This window comes from Theobroma cacao, chromosome 3 (genome assembly GCF_053813885.1).
Source record: "Theobroma cacao isolate CCN51 chromosome 3, ASM5381388v1, whole genome shotgun sequence".
NCBI classification, from domain to species: Eukaryota; Viridiplantae; Streptophyta; class Magnoliopsida; order Malvales; family Malvaceae; genus Theobroma; species Theobroma cacao.
In genome coordinates, this window is record NC_142641.1 from 31,216,930 (window position 1) to 31,237,203 (window position 20,274).

The window sequence follows — 20,274 nt, forward strand, 5'->3', positions numbered from 1 at the left end:
GAAACAGTTTTGTTACACCTAAAAGGTAGTAATTGATTTTGTTGTCAGATTAACTACTCTCACTTTCACATTTGAGTCAGCATTTGTCACATTAACTCTTTCATGTTCAGTTATTTCAATGCCTTGAAAATGTTACTTTTGTAAGTTTATGGGGTCGCATGGCATAGATAAAATACTATTTGACTGATCAAAATTCATTCACATGTACAAGCTTTCCAAAGGGGCGCAATCCTAGTTTAACCCAACGCAAAGGTGTGGAAATTTTGCATCAAGTAAAATTTACAAGTTAGCTGCGCCTCTATCCCCACTTCTGCTAATGTCATCAAGTCCAAACTCATTCCTAATTGCCGACTGCTTCCCAAGAAGTTGAGAAGGCCATGAATCTGCCGGAGTGGGATACCGAGCATGTGGTTTGCTAACAATGGAGTTAGTGTTAGCCGTAGGTTGCATGGAATCAGGCACAGGATAGGCCTGGATATCTGGATGAATGGGAACAACAAGGAGAGCAGATGCTTGTTGCAAAGCAGGTTCCACAGCAGGCAAACCAGGACGATCTCCACGAAAATGCGATGACAATTCTGATTGCTGAAAGCCAAGCGGAGGTTCGTTCAAGTCAGGTTTAGATTGCGCCACCCTTGTCCCTATCTCACTTTGCAGTTTCTGAATTTGAGTTTCCAGGGTGGAATTCTCCTCCTTCAGCTCATTCTTCTCAATGCTCACCTGTCCACATTTCCAATGACCAGGTGGTTGTACAAAAACATGCATCAGTAAGATAGGGGACCCTTTTTCTACATTCAGCAAAATTATCGATGACAAGTTTAGGGGTGTTACATAGTGAGATTCCGATAATAGACAAGCATTCTCCTTTTTGAGGGTCTCAATTTGACCAAACAAGTCCTTTAATAGTCGAGTTGCTTCACACAGAATAGAGGCCTTCCCATTGTTCGGCTGGTTTGGATCTGCACAGAAATTTCCTTAAGTTAGAAATAATACAATCTCTGAACACCTCAAAAAAGGACTGATCCTACAAATCAAAACCAATGCTAATCATTAATGATAATCACTTCTTTGATAGCATCGAAGCAAAGTTCTATTAAGTCTTAAAGACGGATAAGCTGAAACAGGAAATTAATAGGAGCATAAATTAAGTTACCAAGAGCATTTGCAAGGTCAAGGAAGAGCTCATTCAAATGCTCACGCTTGAGCTTCTCCCTCTCAGCCTTGTGAATTCTTCTGGGAACCTTTCCCTTGGTCTTTGGAGCACAAGACCTGCATCAAAAACAGTTTTCAGACAAGAAAAACTTGCTGCTCTCTTCGACAATTCAGGCACTCAATATGCACATTTTAATTGCAGCCAGAAGCAGATGCTTCTGGAAATGCTTAAATAAATATGTCATCAACAAACTATAAACTTAGAAAATCAAGATAATCTAATATTATTCCAAATAAAATATGCAGTTATGCAGAACAATTATGGAAGATTAGCTACACAAGGCTCACTTAGCGAAGGAATTGACGCATCCCATACATCAGAGAATGGCGCATGGGCAAGCAGCAAGTTGCACAACTAAAAAGCATCAAAAGGTTTGAAACTAAAATATAAATAAAGATTAATAACTCAGAAATCAGCTGGAAAATCATATCAGACACTGATGTATTAATTTGCTAAATAAGTTCAAAGCCTCAAAACTACGATCAGTCATTTCTCTATTGTCCCCTTTTAAACTGACTAAGCATATGATCATTATGAGTTAGGGCTCACAACATTGAAGCATATGGTTTGAAAATGTAAGCCATAAATTTAGACACAATCCAGCAATTACAGAAGACAGGTAAGCAAAGCTCCTAAGATCTTCAAAGACTAACCTGCCTACAGATGTCTCCACTGCTGCAATTGTCTTCTCAACCAACGGAGCTGGAGCCTCAGAACCCATGTTATTTCAATAAATTGAACACCACCAGAAATTCCCTAAAAACACCAAGACTATAACAATTCATAAGTTCTTTATCCCTTTATTGATGATTTATGAAACCAAATCAACCACCGATTAGAAAGGGGAAAAAAATGTTTGCATTACAGAAATTGGGTATTACTTTGCAACCAAGCAAGTTGAGTTTGAATAGTAGTCAAATCAAAGAGTTAACTTTTAGCAGAAACCATACAATTTCTTTGCTTTTCTTTTTTTATTTTGCCTTCTCTTTCGCCAAAAGTGCTTCCTAGAACATCACAACTAACCACTTGAAGCATTTTCCCACCCAAACACATTTGATTTGCAGCCCAATTAAACCGTTTTCTTCATAAGTCAAGTTGATTTACACCCCCCCCCCCCCCCCCCAAAAAAAAAAAAAGAGAATAAAAAGGCTCAAATTCCATCTAATTTACCGGAAAAAGCTTGATCAAGCAAACAGATAAGCTTCATACAGAGTTTCAACATTTTGTTATCAATCAAAAAGGGCAACTTTAGAATCACAAAATCATCCATCTCAATAAATAATAAAACAAGAACAACAATGACCCCAGATCAAAACCAAAGCCATAAAAGATTTAAGACCAAAAAAAAAAAACAGAAGAAGTATAAAGACCCACCAAAACCCACTTCAAGAGCAACTTGTTAGAGACCCAAAAGAGACATAGCTGCTAAGACAAGGTGTAAAAGAGAGGAAATTTTGGGGTTAATGAGGCAAGCTCTTGTAAAAGTGTTTCTTAGGGGAGAGAGAGTGTGTGGCGGGAGAAAAGAGTACACAGGGAAACGCGTGGCCAGCAACTGACAAATGCTGCATTAAACCAAGACACGTGGGCTTGACACGTGCCCTTCTCCCTTTCACTTTTGTCTTGTTCCCTTATGCTGTGTGCCATGCCATTTGCTTATCACATTCTTCACACCTCAGCTTCCTATTTTAGAGAAGATTTAAGAAAAATAAATGCAATTTAGTAATATATATATATATATATGGTAAAATGCTTTTACTTTTTAAGTTTTGAATAAAATTACATAAAAATATACTAATTTTTAAAATAAACACTTTATTTCAAGAATATAAATACCATTATCAAAAATTATGAAAAAATTAAAATATTTTTTTATTAATTTAAAAAATTATTATTATATTTTTTAAAAAATAAAAAAATAGGGATCATCAATCAGTACTCCCTAACTCATCAAGAAAGGGGAGCATCAAGATCCTCATCTGGGAGCACTTGGGAGCCCCGATTGGGCTCCCCAGGGGAACTCCGGTGCTCGCACATGGAGAGCTTTTTTTTTAATTAATAAAAAATAAAAAAAATATAATAGTAATTATAAACAATAATTAAGGGTAAAATTATTTTTTTATTTTTATCACATCAGCAAGTTGACAGAAGTATTAACAATTGATTAACGGCTAAACCTATATGTCTAATAAAAAATATTTTTTTGAACGAAGTATCTATTTTGAAAATTAATGGATCTCCATTTAATTTCGATCAAAACTTAAAAAGTAAGGGTATTTTACCCATATATATTTTTTATATTTCTTATATTATTATGCATATAAAAATATTATTAGAAGGATGAGTTGTGATATAAAGTCCGATTATAACGTTAATTATAGATTATATAATAAAATTTTGTCCATATTAGTATGTTTGATTACATAATAACTTCGTTAAATTAATGAGAAGTGCTACGCTACTTATGCATGTTGTGGAAACACATGTTATATTCTCCATCCAACCAAACTTACTACCATTTATGCGTTAGAATACACTAATCTAATAATTTATTGCAAAGAAAGAATTTGTTTTTCTCATAAGGAAAAGGAAAACAATTTCTATTTCATTTCACTAGAATTCAATTCAATTCAACAAACATACAAAAACTTCCTTTGAAGTGTGGCATACAATTACTACATTAATACTTTTTACTAATTGATGACTTTTATCATTTTCTTCTTTTTTTTCAATGTTTTTAATGAAATAAATTCTTTTTGTATTGTAGGATTTTAAAGTTAGTAAAAATGATTAGATAATGTTATCAGAAACCAATTTGACTCGATCGATCAATCCGATGATTTGATCCTTGATGTAGGTCAATTTGTAATTGGAATATTTGTGCAATTGACTCAAAAGAGTTCACACTAACTCGACAAGTTTATGAAAAAATAAGTAATCTTATAAGATTTTATAAATTCAGATAAATTAAAATTGACTTTTTAAAATAACTTTTAAAAATTATTCTTAACTTAATTTTTGTATATTAATTATTATTTTTTCATCATTTTCATTAAAAAAATGAAAATGTATTATACAAAACTAAAAAAGTAAAAATAATATTTATAAGCTTAACTTTCTTTGTAATTTTTTAATGATAATCAATATTTTTAATTTTTATATCAAAATTATCATTTATATAGTGATGTAGAATATTTGCATAATATATAATATTATTCATAATATTTTAAAATATTCTTATTAATCCAATATTGACCTGAATAATCCAATGATTGAACTATTAACCTGATGACTTAAAGTAGTCAATGAATTGTTGTCTAGTCGGATTCAAATAATTATGGATTAGATTGTTTCTATCTTTTTAAATTAGGTGCATATGTCATGAAATTATTACCTTTTCTTGATTCAAGATCTCTTCCCCGCTTGATATAGAATTGAAACACCTTTTCTAGTTCTTGTGAAACACTTGACAGAACAACAATCTTTCCCACCCCAATTCAATGATGCTCTTGTCAACAATAGTCACCTACTTGTCTGCATGCGGAGGTGCTTGGCGTAGGTTTAGGTCAAGTCCGTTCTAAAATCATTTGTCATGGAGCCATTAGCTCTCCTCAAAAGGCTAACTTGTTGGGGTATATGGCATTCACGCTTACAGATTTTTGAAGATCTTTTTACTTATTCATCGGGGGATTGAAACATGTGGTGTATTTCCTTTGAAGTGTTTGGTGTGGCACATTCACTTACGAAAACACTTCATTTATTTTATATATATTTTTTATTCTTATAAAATCACTTAATTTATTCATTTTTCATGGAAGTATACAAGATAATTAACTCAAAATTCAATCTCAATCTTTTTATTCAAATTGTAAAAGATAATAATTAACTTACATTAGACAAATAGCTTGTGATGACCAATTTTACCTTTTATACGCAAAAGAGTGATCTCGTCTCACACACATAAAGCATAAATTGCTAAAAGAAAACAAAGAAAAAGCATTTTTGATTTAATGTTGTGAAAAATGGGAAAGAATTTTGACAAAATCTAAAATATAATTGTATGATAAAAAGTAAAGGACTAATATTTTATGAATGGTTGATAGAGTTTATAAACTCTACAAATATGACTATCCGTATAATTTAATATATATATATATATATATATATATTATTATTATATTAATGTATTAAATAGAGTATTAACAAAAATGAGAAATTGTGATACAGTAAGGGTTTCTTATTTTGGAAATGGAGAAGCGCGTGGCGGGCATAAGAAAGTAGACGTGGGTGAAGGATTGAAAAAGACTAGGTCTGTTTTAGTGAAGAGGCGTGTGCCTCCACGAGCTAGCTTCACCTTTCTTTACTGTTGACCACAAATCTTTGGTTCATGGAATTTGACAAAGTCTTCCATTCGCCCGGATGTGATTTCATTCCTCAGTTGGGAAAAATATATACTTGTACACAACATTAGGAGTGACTAATCATGAATTCAAATCCAAATAATCATCAAAATCAATTCAATTTTGATCTTTTTATTTTGATATCGATATTAATTGATTCAGACGTGTGTGATTCATTCTCTTATTTCAATTTATTTTTTTATATTCAAAATTTCTGATTTAATAAATCCAAAAACTCATCTTTTACATTACATACATAAATATTATTACCATATATTTTATTAATAAAGCATAATATCTAAAAAAGTCTTTAAATTATTTAAAAAAATTCAAATAAACCCTTGTGCTTTTGTTTTGAACCAAATAAACTGTTATGATTAATGATTTACTTAATCAAAATATCATTTGTCATTTTATATCACATAACATATTACTAATATATCCTAATTGCTAATAATATGTTATGTTGATATATCGTAATTGATAATATGCTAATTTGAAATGATAATGTGACATTTTTCACCTTTTGATTAATTGCAATTACTCAACTATTAATTATAAAAGTTTATTTGATCAAAAATAAAAATATAAAGACTTAATTGAATAAAATAAAAAATTAAAAATTTTCTTGAATAATTCATAAGCTTTTTTAAACATTATGTCATATTAATATTTTAAAATATAGATAATAAAATTGAACGGACCAACCAAGTTAATCAAACCAATCGAGATAATATTTTTTATTATAATTTGAACGGTTCTTATTATTTTTAAGAGAGTTTGGTTAATTCAATTTTTGAAATTTTAATATCAAACTGTTGGAATACTCATCCCTAGAGAAGATAAAAATAAAATAAAATAAAACAAAAGTTTTTAAGCTTCACAAAAGAAAATTTGTTTTCACTTAATAATCGTGTTAATTTATTAATAGTTTTATTTAAATAATTATAATAAAATAGACGAATGAAAATATTGTGAACCCGTTTGTAGAAGACCAGATTTCAGACGTTGAGAGATTTGAAATTATGATTAAATCTTGTGGCAGAGTGCAACATCACTCAAAACCATGAATTGTACAAATGGAGTCTGGTATCTGCCAATATCTATAGACACTACAACTATAGGGAGGGTTGCCTTTCAAGTTTATACATAGTAAGTATAGCGCAAATTAAATTACTGTCAAAGAAGAAATGTGCATCTGAACTTGGAACCTCAGGGCTGAGGCTCATGAGCAACCCAGCTGGAACCTACGCACCTTCATCCTTCCATTCAAGGCAAGGGCCAATACATCGTATTCCTCCACATACCACAGTTGAGACACCACCGCCTGAATCATATCGCCACGTCAAACGCATACACATCATATATGTACATGTGCACAGAAACACAAGCATGTGTTTGCATACAATCCAGGTACCCTACTGCTATGCTTACAACATCATGATTTGTGCATGCTTCATTTATGTTCCTCCACAATATATTTCACAGCTAGTTCCTAAGAGAAATGAATCACATGCTGACTAAACAAAAGAGGGGAAAAGAATTCTCTTTGCATTCTTCCAGAAATTAACTGTAAAAGGCCTACCGTGCCGTCCAGTTGCCACAGCTTAATATCTAAGTGCTTAGACATGCAGGAACAGAACACAATTTATTTGAATGTCCTTGACAAAGCAGGCATTGCCTCACTTTGGGAAAAGTTAAAAAGGTTCATTCCCAAGGCAGCCAAGTGCCATGGAACAAGGACCTCGCATTCCCGATAAAAACAATTTCGTCTTCAGTTTTACAAACAAATTTACATCATGTTCCAGAGGAAGAAACAAATCATGCTGTGTTTCCATCATATATATGCTTTATATTGACTTCTAAACAATTTTAGTTACCATTAGATTACTTTCCTACCAAAACATCCAAATACCACCAAGGAGCTCCAATTGACTTTTGGAGAAAACCAAGAATTAAAATCCATTTATATTCTCACCCTACTCAGTTAAAAACTCAACAATGAGCCTTAATATGAAAAGTACGAAAGTTGCTGCTTTGGGGTGTTTGACACAATGGTTAGCACACGATTTTCTCAACATGGAAATTTGGATTCTATTTCCTCATTGCAAAAGTTGTAACTAAGAAGCAAAAATTTGTATTAAAATAATAACGGGCAAACCATGGAAATAATTAATTTTGAAAAACTTATATTTGAGAAATCAATTAGACTAATTAGGAAAAAGAATTTTGGGAAAAGTAAAATATTTATACATGGAAAAAATTGAAAGTACTCAAGATTTTTTTTTTTTTTTTGCCTTTTGGATTTAGGAATATTCAAGAATTTAGTGAAAATTTTGAAAAGCTTCGATACTAATTACAATTAATGCAAAAGTTATGGGGAGCAATTATAGCAATAAACAAAAGTAAAAAACTTTTAAGTGTCAAATTGTGATTTCTAAGAAATTAGTGGGGTCGAATTAACTACAAAATGGGGAAAACTTGAAAGGTAAAACTGAGATTTTGAGAAAGCCAGTAGGGTTGATTGTCAACACTCAGAAGAACCACCATGACGGTCAAGTTAAAGGTGCCTCTAAATGTGTTGGATCATGAACAGTAGCATGTGATGATTTCCTGCACATGCAGCTAGTCAAACACATGAAAATGCACATGACAAGTAATGATACAAAGTATACCAACTTGCCTTAAATCCATGGATTTTATTGTTTAGTTGAGTGACTAGTTTATGGAAGAGTTCAAGCTGCTTTGAAGTATTATCAGGGTCCTGCATAAAACATGAATGGTATACATATATGTAAGAATAGGTACTTGAAATCCATCAGATGATTCATGAAAACTTCTATTTGCCATTTGATCTAGACCAAGGACATTAAATATAACCAGTTTTGCCAGAAATTTACGTGCCGGGTAATGTGGCATAAAGTCACAGTTTACTCATAGAAGAGTCAACAAGAACCTTATGATGCTCAAGTCCATTAAGTCACAGCATATTTTCCGAAGAGGCAATCATCCATCCACCAAACCGCATTGTGCCATACCAATACAAATGGCTTTCCCCCAAATAATTAAATAAGTTACCATTTCATCATTTCATGGTTCAACTATCATGGCATTTTGAAAAGGCATGATAATACCCATGTTTACCTAGCTGTTGTTGAATAAAATTGGCAGATTACAGACAAGTTGCAAAATCCGTCAAAAAAAAAAAAAAAAAAAAAAGAAACTGCAGAGCATGATTGCATGGCTCAGAAGATAGTGACTTCTGGACAAGAATCAAACTACAACACAGAGAAACTCTCAAAAAGGACATTGACAGCTATCCCAAGAATAGAAACAATAACTTAGGAGTCAAGAAATTTTGGTGCAATATAAGTAATTATAACAAAAGATCCTATATAAGACTTGCAATACAGGGACCTTGAGGAACTTTTAATATTCATGCAAAAAAAAAAAAAAAAAAAGAAGGCATTTAATTCTCTGAAGCATAAATTGTTATGTTATTCAGCAGGCTTATTTTAAAGTCAGCTGTTAAACTCAAGAAAACAACCAAAAGATGAAACAAAGAAGATGTATTAATGTAACAAAATGTAACTTCCAAAACAATACCATGAGTGAAGCTTTAGGATGACCCAGAAGCCGTGCAAAAGATGTGTGAAGAATAGCAGCATCATACTGCAACAATTAGCAGATAAGTGTTAAAATAAAAGCCATCTTTTTTATAGGCAACCACATGTTCATTATTTTCTTCTCATTGACAGAACTTAGCAATGATGCCAAAACCATCAATTAAGATTAGGAAACCAAGATATTTCCATAAAATGTATAGCCCTGAAATCCACAATATTGCCATTTATATTCGCTAGTTTAACAGAAATTAAGATCTTCACAAGGATCTTACCAGTTGCTTCTCTGGTGCTCGTGGAAGTGCAGTTCTCAACATAGCACGAATGCTTATGGGATCTGTTCCAGAGATTACCTACAGAAAAAGAATAAATAAGTGTTAATTTGTGCACTACAACATCTTTTTTTTGGAGGGATCTTGAAGGAGAAAAGGAGGGTATAAGTTGAAGGAGAACCTGCCAGCAACCAAGAAGCACACCAGTTGAAGTTAAAATTACCCTGTCTAAGACAATTTCTAAAGGGCATAGCCCCTCTGCAACAGCTCTAACAGCAGCTGCTTCAGCTTCAATCTGACAAAAGATACGAGGGTTCAAAATGTAAACCCCACATCTAACAAGCAGTACAAAGAGGCAGAAAATAACTCCAACAGGCAATTTACCTCAACTTCAGAGGCAGGGACAGGTGCAATATGATGCGAGGCATGGAACATGCTGAAATGGTACAAACTAGAGTTCTGAAACCAGATCGCTAACCAAAATATATGTAAGCATGCAAACACATGAGAATAAACAGAAAACAAAAAATTGTCAAATAACTAAAGGAATAAGCAGATAAATGGACCTTAAGTGTTCTTGTTATTAAGAAAATATCAAATAAATTAAAAAGATAACAGAAAATTAAGGAAAAAATATCTGTGTAGATATATATTTCTTCACAACATCTTACCTTTATCAAAGTATGGATCAAATACTTGTTTTACAGCCTCCCTGAGACAAGCAAAGCATGCATGTATGACATAAGCATCAAACTCTAAAGAAGGACTAAACCCCCCCACGCCCCCTCCCCCTTCTTTCCCAACCCAACCAAAAAAGGTAAGCATAAAAGATAGATGCTAAACAGAAGTTCCCGTCAATTATCTTGAAGGCCTATATTTTATAGAAAGCCTTTCAGCATGTCTTAAAAGGTATCCATATAAGAAAGCTGAGCTCATCAAGCCATTAAACTGACCTCTTCCATGGGCCTACTAATTGTAGGTGTTTTAGTTTATCTTATGCTAATGTGGCATGATGGGCAATCACACAGAAGCAAGATCAGATAAAAATTATTTGTATGGGAATTTCAGTTCTGAGCTCTATGTTTTCTCAAGAAACAACTAGACCACAAATTTAATAAAATACCAAATTAAGAACACTTTCCAAAAGGAAACAAAATTCTTACGAGATGGGCACTGAGTATTCTGTGCTCATATACAAAACGTTGGCTCGTACAGGAGGATTTACTGCCTGCAACAAGGAGAAAAGCCATTATTCACAGCTCAAATCATCAACAATATGATTGACTACAGCTCAGTTGATGCATATATCACCTTAAGTACAGGTCTTACAGATCCATCTTTCAAAGTAAAGAGATCTGAAAGTGACAATGATTGAGAAGTTTCACCGTGTTTCAGAAAAGCTGCTCCACGCTCATCCAAATCCCTTGCCATTTTATCATACATGATTGATCTTCGTTGGTTATTTGAAATACCAGAATCTGATACATTATCCCTAATAAAGTTAGCATATTCGAGTCTAGAATATGTTTCAAGTAACTCTTAGAAATACTCTTGCCTAAATCATGCAAAGCTCTGGTTAGAAAACATAGTGGTAATAATTTTCGATCAGGAGTCTGATAGAAATCTTATAAAATTAGGGTTCTTTGAGCTATGGGCTAACATGATGAATTGATCCCATCAATTGGCAATGATGTTCAATGGATTTCAGACTTAAAATCGTCAAAAGAACGTGGCATCAAGGTTACTGAAATACACATTCTAAAAGTTCAGTGCAAAGTATAAAAGCACTGTCGAGAAGTACAAGGAACGAGGGAAAAAAGATCTTGTGTTTCCCTTCTCAATCAATTAAAAACACAACATTTACACTTTTCATCAAACCCAGCAGCAACAAGGATAAATTAGTAGCTTATATGGAAAATATAATGAGGATCTCATGATAAAGAATGAAGCTTTTCATCGATTATAGTAAACTAAACTGCCAATAACAATCACTGGTCGCTACAAGATCTCAAAAGTTGTCAATTTTTCTTTTCATCACCTTTAACTACTGAGAAATCATAGAAATGAATATGCAATAAGAAATTAATAACTTCCCAGAGACAGAAAGAAGTGGCAGAGAATACCTGAAGAAGGGGAAGTGGAATTCTGGAGGGCCATTTGGAAGAGAGAGTAAAACAAAGCGAGAGAGAAGAACCAGATAAAAGCAACAGTTTTTGAATGGTTCCACCAATTTCTAACTCTACCCATCACCATTTCTTTTCCTTTTGTTTCTTAAATTTGCACCCAATGAATGGATGATGCCATTACTGGAGAAGGGACCAGAACCTGGGTACTTTTTGACTATTTCTATGTTGAAGTTCTAGTAAGGGGTGAACAAAAAAAACTGAAAAAGAATCACGAAACAAGGCCAGGTCTTTCACATGGACTTTTGAGCCCTTAACTTAGCTTTTCACTAGGATGCCTACAGGCTACACTTACATTTCTTTCCCTTGTCTTGTCTTGGTCGCAGGGACTCACAAACTGTTCATTCTCCCTGTAGAGCATTTGTTGGTTGGTTAATTGTCACAACATCCCATAAAACAAGTACGTCTCTCTGTAATAAGGAAGTGGATTAATTTTGTGGCACTTTTTCACTTTTCACTTGAGTCTCCGAAGAAGAAAAAACACACACACACACACAATGCTAGTTAAGTCTAAAAATGCTTAAAATAATAGTCTATAGAAATAGAACACAAAATGATTGAATAATGAATAATCTTTTTCAAAGGTCTTAACAATACCATGGCTCACTGACCTGCTTTGTACCAGAAACAAATGGTGGTTGGAAATTAAAAATAAAAAAATTAATAATCTTTTCAGTAAGTGTATTATTATATCAAAATGGGATTTATATAAAACAAAAAATATTTTTGTGTCATAATTTGGTTCATGGTTGAGACATAAATAGGACTGTGGAAAATCCAAGTCTGTACGTTTAACCATGTCTGGTGTCATCGGATTCTACTTTACTTTTGTTTTTTCCTTCTCTTTCATTCTGTCTAATCGTTACTATGCCACATGACAAATAAATAAAAAGGTCAAACATTTTACAATTTAAATTACAATGTTTTTATTTTTTGAAGAAAAATTCGATTATAATAATGTTTGTAATCTTTCTTATCTCACAATTTAAATACTCCAAGAGTTTACTTATTATTGGAAATCAATGTGCAATTGTTACACACTCGTATTTCTTATTTTGTCCAATGACATGTTGAGAATCTGTTTAAATTATTAGAATTTCTCCCTTTCAATAAAAAAAAATATAAGAAAATTTTTGCTCATAAGACTAAGATTATCTCATTTCTTGCTAAAATGAGATCCATGACATTCTATTTCATTCAATTAACTATAACATACTTTTGTTGCACTGATTCTTTCACCCATAAAAAAATCTATAAAAAAAGCAAGACTCGCTTTGATCTACCTTAACTTAATATCTTTCATAAACGACTCTACATTAGTAAAGAGTTAGGAGTGGACTCGAATATCACTTGTTATAAATTCACATTTTCGATCCAAAAGATATATTTATTAAGTAGAGGAAAGTTTTTACTTATCAATGTGAGATTTGTGATACAAAAATTACCTTAAGCTTTTAGTGTTGACGAGGGGACAAGGAGATTGCATGAGCACTTTCATCAAATTTGAAATGAATTTTTAATTAAAATTGGTAAATAATTGTATTTGTTGTGATGACATTTTAAGTAAATTTTTCTATCAAAATCATGCCATTTGTTTACCCTAACATTAATATTAACACATAATATGATTTCATTAATTAAACAAATATTATGTTTACAATTAAAGTTTAATTAAATAATATCCCTCAATTGTTTTTTTTTTTAAGTTAAAAGAATTGTGTTAAATTGATTTAAGTTTTAAGTTGCTGTGTAAAACCAAATACGTGCTTTTCAGGCTATGGCCCAAACATACATAGAAGCATATGTCCCTGTGTTTTTGCGTTTGGCCTGCAACCCAAGAAAAGCATAGAGTTACACCCTTTATTGCCAATTACACGCAAAAAAAGCGTAGGAGGGATCTTTACACTAGTTTAGATTTACTTTCGATTCTTTGTATTTTTCATTGTATTTCTCATGATTTTCATGACTTGATAAATAGTAAGAAACCCATATTTATAAAATCAAGGCTTTTGACATTAGTGAAAATTTGAATTTATTTTGATATCACTTGTCACGGGTGTGTTTCCAACTTAAAAGATAAGTGATAAAAAGTTCATATTTATATGCTCAAGATTTACTGATATGGAATTTGTATCTTTATTTATAAATTCAAAATTCATCTCATCTCTTATTAATGTAAAACGTGCACATGAAATTTTGGCAAAGTAGAATGTGTTGGAAGGCACAGATCCAAAAAGTATGAAAACCTCCGGCTTCTTAAAATCCTCTGTGCTACTGTTAGAACTACTTATTGGTTGTTAATTACATGTAGGTGCTAGTTAGCAGTAGAGATTGCGCAGAAAATGGTTGCAGCCACCTCTTTAATTAAGACCTATCAACCACATACCTGTTTTTACACACAGAATTTTATAAACACATTAAAACATCCTTCCGCACGTATTCTCTGGCAAAACAAGGGTACCATGATCAGATCTTCAATATTGGGTTAGGGGGGCAACAGGGCATCACCATGCGAACATAACACATGCAAACTCAAATTAGCTAGGCTTCACTTTTTGCCAGCTTCCCCTTTTCATTACTACTACTTTATATCACGTGAAATGTCTTCTCCTTTCTTTTTGTTTGGAGATTATATTTATAGACTCTACACTAAGATTTACAGCAATAACTTTTGTCTTGGATCTACTTGTTTTCAGTTAGTAAAGACTTCATGATTCACACACGTAAATTTGGCAAAGTTACAAAGGATCAGATTTCACTTGCCAACCATTGTATTGCAAAAAGCAGTGAAACTTATTCAATTCTTGTACCCTTCGGTTTTGTGGTTTCTCAAAAATTTAATTATTGTCAGGGTATGATGTTTGGGGTTAAAAAGATGCAGTCATTAACAAGTTGTATGATGAAACAGTGTTATCAACCAGTGTTTTTTGGAGCTCCAATTTCTAAAGTGCCAAATGTAGGAGCTAAAGCCAACGTCCCTACCATGAGACCACTGTCAAGGCCATCTATTATATTGTCAGACAACAAAACAGCAGATGAATTAAAGCTGCTAGCTCTTGCTGTGTTTTGAATGCTGTCAGGTCGAATTATATTCCTTTAAATTTTTAATTTCTTTCTGTTCAAATTAATGTCTTAAATCTTTTTGTTTTGGTTTTACCGAACCTGTAGCTGATGGGGAAAAAAAATAAAAAAAAAAGGGGTCTCAAACTCACACAACAATTAAGTTTGGTTGATTAATTTGTTGGTGGGTGGGTCTCGACAAATTTGCCTCTACGTGCTAACCACAAACCTGCTGCAGGCCAAATTGGCAGTAGGTAGAGGTGATCCAAGCAGTAAGGTATGCAGAAAAAATCAGCATCATCACCAAATGATGGAGGAGGGAGGAAGAGATCTGCTGGGGCCAACTAAGGCATTCAAAAACTGGCATTAAGGGATATCCTGGGCCAAAATTTAAAAGCATAATCTCTGATGATTGTTATCAACTGCTAAGCAACACTAGAGAGAAATTTGCAATGCCAAAATGCTTGCCGACTAGTTGTTATTGAGACCTCCAAGAGGGGTTGAGATGGTCTAATCATACCATTTTGGGGATACAAGATTTTGGTGGCGGGGCCATTCTTCTTGTGATTGTACCAAATGGGGTTCATCTCCATGTGCTCCATTTGCGTACGATCCAGACCGCTTCCATTACTCGATCATGGTTTTTGACACCATTTCCCTACACCCATTGCTTAATAAATGCCAAAACATGTGCTTGTATTAAATTGGATCAACATTTTCAATGCTCCCCTCTAAGCCCTTTACTTTTACCATGCATGCATCATCATCTAGTAAATGTAGAGTAACCCCATACCTAATGTATGTATATACATACATACAAGTAATATTTTTTGTTTCATTTCTCTTTTGATTTGGTTATCCAACCCCAATTGCTCAAGCAACCACACGTCAAATCCTAATAAAATCAAAAATTTCTTTGCACACTCTGCTATATATTGTATCTATCTGATGCAATTGATACTGAATAATATTATAATGTTGAAGTTGAAGTTAATTATGAGGTCTTTGCTTTGAGGTGTTATGACAAAATCAGTCATGCATGATCCATATCTCATCTTAATAAGGAGGCAAGTTGCAATTTCACCTTATAATAATTTTTACTCAAATCTCATCTCAACAATTCTCCACTTACATTAAGTCTAAACCACTTATACAAGCTTTGTTTAATGTTCTTTAATTAGGGTTAGCTAAATTTCATGTTTTTTTTTAGAATAAACAAAGATGTCGATGCATTTAGTAGTAATTAAAAGTATAGTAATGTAATAAGTGTGTTAGTGTAAATAGTACAAACTAATATAAAAACAAACATTTAATCTCAGATTTGAACAAATTGGTATTCATTTCCCAGTACTGTGTAATTACATTATTCACGAGATTAGTTTATTAGTTATTTTGGCCCGAGCATTGGAACAAATAGATAGGGCTATGGCAGTAGTATACATGGAAAATATTATTTTTGATGACTTTCGGAAGTGATGTAATCTTAATTATTTCTTTGTATTGCATGCAATGATTGAAATAGCACAGATTATTCGCAACTGGACCTATATGCTTTCTCCCTCTCTTTTTCTATCTTACCTGTAGACTTGATGGAGATATATATATAAAGAGATAGATAGATAGATATATATGTTATAACTTTCTTTATCTTTTCCTTTTTCTTCCCTAATAATAACCCAAAGGCCTAATGATTTGATTAATCTCTTCACAAAGTGGTGGGTTGATTATAGCAGTAGCTTTATTGATTTTGGATTGGAGTTTGTTGAGCCTATGCATTAATGCATCACGACAAAACCAGTAAAAATTAAAACCATGTCAAGTAGAAGTTTGGCTTTACTCAACTCATCGAGGGCCAAATTCAAACCTTACATTTGCTTTCAATAATTGATAAATACCATATATTTCTTATGTCTACTTTTTCTCTTTTTTTTTTCCTTAGTTTCCAAATGATCATGGCATTAGCATGAGATATTTTGTTTGTATGATGGGTGTCGGTCGTCTATGAAGATATATTATAGAGAGAGAGGTGCTCCCATCTTTTCGTAATCTGATTGCTCTCACTCTCACTCCCACTCCACACCTCATCTCATATCTTGACATCAACACACATACAGATTGTTGTTTGTTGCTGTCAAAAGGGAAAAAAAAATATATGTAACTAAAAAGTAATAATAATTTGAAAGAACTGAAGGAAAGGTTTTTTTTTTTCTTCTTCTTCTTCTTCTCCTTTTCCAAATCTGAAGACTAAGAGGCTGATGGGGTTGGGGCCAGTGTGGGGGGCAATGGCATCTAAGACACTGTTAGTGTATATACTCTGAGAAAGAATGCTCCATTTGGCAACTGGGAAGAGAAAGTGTTTTGAAGCAATTTAGAAGACAGCAACAAGATGGGGGAGAAGAGGGAATAGTCTTAGGCAGATGGGAGAAACTCCAGATTCCACATTTTTATCTTCAAACTATTACTCATCAGACCCAATCATTCAACGCTGCCCATCAAAATGGGAATGCCCCACAACCAAGACCAAAATCGAACGGTCGAGAGTAATGAGTTTTCTCTGATGGGACCCCCTTCCACTGTCCCCGGTAGGGTCAGTAACACCCACCACCGATCTCTATGGTGCCAGCAAAAAACCTCTCTTCTTTTATTTTTCCTTTCCTTTCCTTTTTTCTCTTTTCTCTCATAAAAAAGAGGGGGGGGAATGATCCACCTGTTTGTCAGTGACAATGTACATTGGTTCGGGCAATGAGCAGCAGCTGGGACCCACCACCTGAGCCAACACCTGGAACTGATAAGGTGTGGGCCCCACGGTCCTATTACCCCCCCTTCCCTTCCCTTCCCTCCACTCTTTTTTCTTTCCTCCCCGTTCCTCCGAAAATCTTAATCATTGATGCAGTAAAACCTTGAGATTCATGGGAGAGATACGAGACCAGAGGGAAAAACAAAAGGAAAAGTTGCTGTTGTTGTGAAAATGATAATAGAGTTGCTAGAAAGGCCCGTAAACACTGTTTCATCACTTTCACTGCCTATGCAACTCCTACACAAACTTTGTGGCCTTTTCACCGCCACAGGGAGAAAAGAAATAAAGTGAGAGATGGGAAAAGGGGAAGAGAAGAAAATTCAATTGCTGGTTAGGTAGGAGACTTACCATAGAGCATATAACTACTCCATAGAAATTACATAAACAGTGCATTTTTGGCCTCTCCCCACAAAAAAAATTGCACAAACAAGTGATGCAATGCAATTGATATTGTATAGTGAAATAATAAATATAATAATAATAAGAAAGAAGCCCAAAAAAAATTGAGACTTTTTTCTGCCAAACCAGCCAATACCAATGTTAAAAATAGTGTCTTCTTCTCTGTCTCTTACTCTCTCAAACCCTAAAAGAACCCCATATTAATCACACTAAAAAAAATTCCTTCTTCTTTTTGGGAATAATAAAAACTCAATTCTTCCTTCTTTTTTTTTCTTTTTTCTTTTTAAAAGAAAGAGCAATCAAACCTCACGTGTGTTACACATCAAACTACACAACGGATCAAAAGAAGCAAGGATGATGCATGGTGATGATCATCTCCTATGAGTGATGACTAGTTGTATCATGTCGGTCATCACCGCAGCCTCCACCACCACCACCCCCGCCGTGGTGTGAATGAGACCCACTGGCTTGTGATTCCGATACGCCGATGCCGGAGACTTGCCGATAAGGATTCAATCCGGCTAACATGTTTAAATGTCCTTCACTTATACCACTACTTCCACCGCTCCCACCACCACTAGTAACACTGCTTGAACCCAATTGCTGGCCTGGCAACAAGGCCATTGGAGCTGGAAAATTCATGAAATGTAACCCACTAGACATAGTGCCCCTATATAAAGCACTGTTATTAACCGAAGGAAATGTCCATATCGGGTCACCACTCATAACTTGGTTATTAGAATTAGTTACCATCCAAAAATTAGCTGGAATCTGACCGTGACTTGCTGGGATTGCTCCTGTGCTTGACTGCAACAAGTAACTCCCCATTTGATGTTGTGAAGATAAATCTGGTTCGGGTCTTCTTTTCCTTCCTAGCGTACCTTCTTCAGTTTCTGATATTTCCAACGAAGTACTATTGTCACGCAACTCTTGCTTAGCTTGGAACATGGAATTCAAGTTACTACTAGATTGGAAGTTAAGGAATGCTGGGGTTGTTTCTAGTCCAATTCCGGGGAACAAACTTCTACGTTGTTGCATAGAGAAGTTGGAGTTGAAACCTGAGGATCGTAACTGAGAAGGAACTGACATGCTTGAGCCTGAGCTACGGAGGGAGATGTTGAGGGAAGTGAAGTTTGCGGGGATAGTGCCAGTACCCGTGGCGGCGATCACCGCTGGTTCAGCTTGTTGGAGCAGCCACTCGATTGTTTCACCATCGGATTTGTGGCCTAGTTCACGAGTGAGTTGAAAAACCCTAGCTGCGCAAAGAGCTGGCATGCGGATTCTACGACCACGTCCATCGACCTTGGTGTGTCGGTCTTTGGTTGAAGTCCGTTTAGGGGGTGGTTTTTTGGAAGGTTCAGGGGAGATTTGGAGGCTTGAAATGGGACGAGTTGTGTTGGGTTGATCGTTGGAGGAAGAGGCTGGGAGGGAAGGGAAAGGGGGGGAGGAAGAGGAGGAACAAGGTTGGTTATCTTCTTCTTTCTTTTCGAGTAATTGGAATGGGAAATTAGGGCGGTGGTGATGATGGAGGTGGTGGTGGTGGTGGAGGTGATGATCATCACTACCTCCTCCTTCCATGATGGCATGAAAGTAGTAGGTTGTTTCTCTAATGGCTTGCTTTTGTTTTTGTTGAGGAGGGAGTAGTAGCGGTGGAGATGACTGATGGGGAGTCTTTTAATTTAATCTTTTGGTGGGTCTTTTGATCTTTTTCTTTGTGTGAGTGTGTAGACTAAATGTTGAGAGGGGAAGGGAGTCTTTTGATTATGCTTTCTTTCATGAAAATCTCTTTTTTTTGGGTTGGGGTTGGGATTGCCTGGAATTCCTTTGAGAATTGATGTGCTTTGGGAGAGAGGATAAGGGAAGAGGGCAAGCTTTAAGCAACAAAGATAATGAGTGGGAATTATATGGGTGAGCGTTAAAAAGCAAAATTTTTTAGAAAAGAAGAGGCTTTGTTGAAGTCTTGGGAGGGTGTTCATTTCTTATTTTTCGAAAATAAATAAATATTTAATTTTGAAAAATTTGATTTCATTTTCATTTTAATATTATGTGAATCTGGGGCTCCTTTTTATTGTGGTTGGACAGCCCCTTTGGTTCAGACTCCACGTGAGGTGCTCTTTTTATCATTCAATCCATAAAGACAATGGTGGCCGAGGTGGGCCCCGATCCCAAGTCAAAAAATTGAGGGACTTAGAAAGGAAAGATTATCAGATGGGACCCATCTCATTCAAGTAATCATTTCATTTTGCCTTTGGCCTTTGCCTTTGTTCTGCACCTTTGCTGGGGAACTTTGGGATTCCTCAAGTTCCCCTGCCTTCCCCTTCCCCTTCCCC

At 34.5% G+C, this 20,274-nt stretch overlaps 3 protein-coding genes across 5 annotated transcripts; all 3 read right to left on the reverse strand.

The window, feature by feature from the left end:
* Window positions 1-164: 164 nt before the first annotated feature.
* Window positions 165-2,740, reverse strand: PYE (basic helix-loop-helix (bHLH) DNA-binding superfamily protein). Its single transcript, XM_007037243.3, has 5 exons — window positions 2,588-2,740; window positions 1,867-1,984; window positions 1,154-1,269; window positions 832-959; window positions 165-720 (listed from the first exon to the last, which is right to left on the reverse strand). The coding sequence occupies exons 2-5, from the start codon at window positions 1,932-1,934 to the stop codon at window positions 280-282; spliced, it is 753 nt and encodes a 250-aa protein (XP_007037305.1). The 5' UTR covers window positions 1,935-1,984; window positions 2,588-2,740; the 3' UTR covers window positions 165-279.
* Window positions 2,741-6,609: 3,869 nt separating this feature from the next.
* Window positions 6,610-12,079, reverse strand: LOC18604656 (uncharacterized). Of its 3 annotated transcripts, XM_007037244.3 has the most exons (10): window positions 11,629-12,075; window positions 10,817-10,983; window positions 10,669-10,733; window positions 10,177-10,217; window positions 9,890-9,978; window positions 9,687-9,800; window positions 9,509-9,586; window positions 9,217-9,282; window positions 8,294-8,374; window positions 6,610-6,937 (listed from the first exon to the last, which is right to left on the reverse strand). In XM_007037244.3, the coding sequence occupies exons 1-10, from the start codon at window positions 11,756-11,758 to the stop codon at window positions 6,836-6,838; spliced, it is 933 nt and encodes a 310-aa protein (XP_007037306.3). In that variant the 5' UTR covers window positions 11,759-12,075; the 3' UTR covers window positions 6,610-6,835. The 3 variants fall into 3 exon arrangements, with proteins under 3 accessions (XP_007037306.3, XP_007037307.3, XP_007037309.3); XM_007037245.3 differs by lacking the exon at window positions 8,294-8,374 and having other exon boundaries at window positions 11,629-12,079; XM_007037247.3 differs by lacking the exon at window positions 10,177-10,217 and having other exon boundaries at window positions 9,890-9,941.
* Window positions 12,080-17,846: 5,767 nt separating this feature from the next.
* On the reverse strand, window positions 17,847-19,910 carry TCP14 (TEOSINTE BRANCHED, cycloidea and PCF (TCP) 14). The gene has a single exon (XM_007037249.3). It carries the CDS (start codon window positions 19,520-19,522, stop codon window positions 18,323-18,325), a length of 1,200 nt encoding a protein of 399 aa, XP_007037311.2. The 5' UTR covers window positions 19,523-19,910; the 3' UTR covers window positions 17,847-18,322.
* Window positions 19,911-20,274: the final 364 nt, after the last annotated feature.

Bases quoted from the DNA above. Each gene is read 5' to 3' on its own strand.
- TCP14 (XM_007037249.3), bottom strand. From the start codon at position 19,522: ATGGAAGGAGGAGGTAGTGATGATCATCACCTCCACCACCACCACCAC.
- LOC18604656 (XM_007037244.3), bottom strand. From the start codon at position 11,758: ATGGTGATGGGTAGAGTTAGAAATTGGTGGAACCATTCAAAAACTGTT. The intron at 10,734-10,816 runs GTGATATATGCA...TCCTTGTTGCAG, and splicing joins CTGTAAGACCTGTACTTAAG to GCAGTAAATCCTCCTGTACG. The intron at 9,801-9,889 runs GTAAATTGCCTG...ATCTTTTGTCAG, and splicing joins TCCCTGCCTCTGAAGTTGAG to ATTGAAGCTGAAGCAGCTGC.
- PYE (XM_007037243.3), bottom strand. From the start codon at position 1,934: ATGGGTTCTGAGGCTCCAGCTCCGTTGGTTGAGAAGACAATTGCAGCA. The intron at 960-1,153 runs GTAACTTAATTT...ATTTCTGTGCAG, and splicing joins TGACCTTGCAAATGCTCTTG to ATCCAAACCAGCCGAACAAT. The intron at 721-831 runs GTAACACCCCTA...AAATGTGGACAG, and splicing joins TATTATCGGAATCTCACTAT to GTGAGCATTGAGAAGAATGA.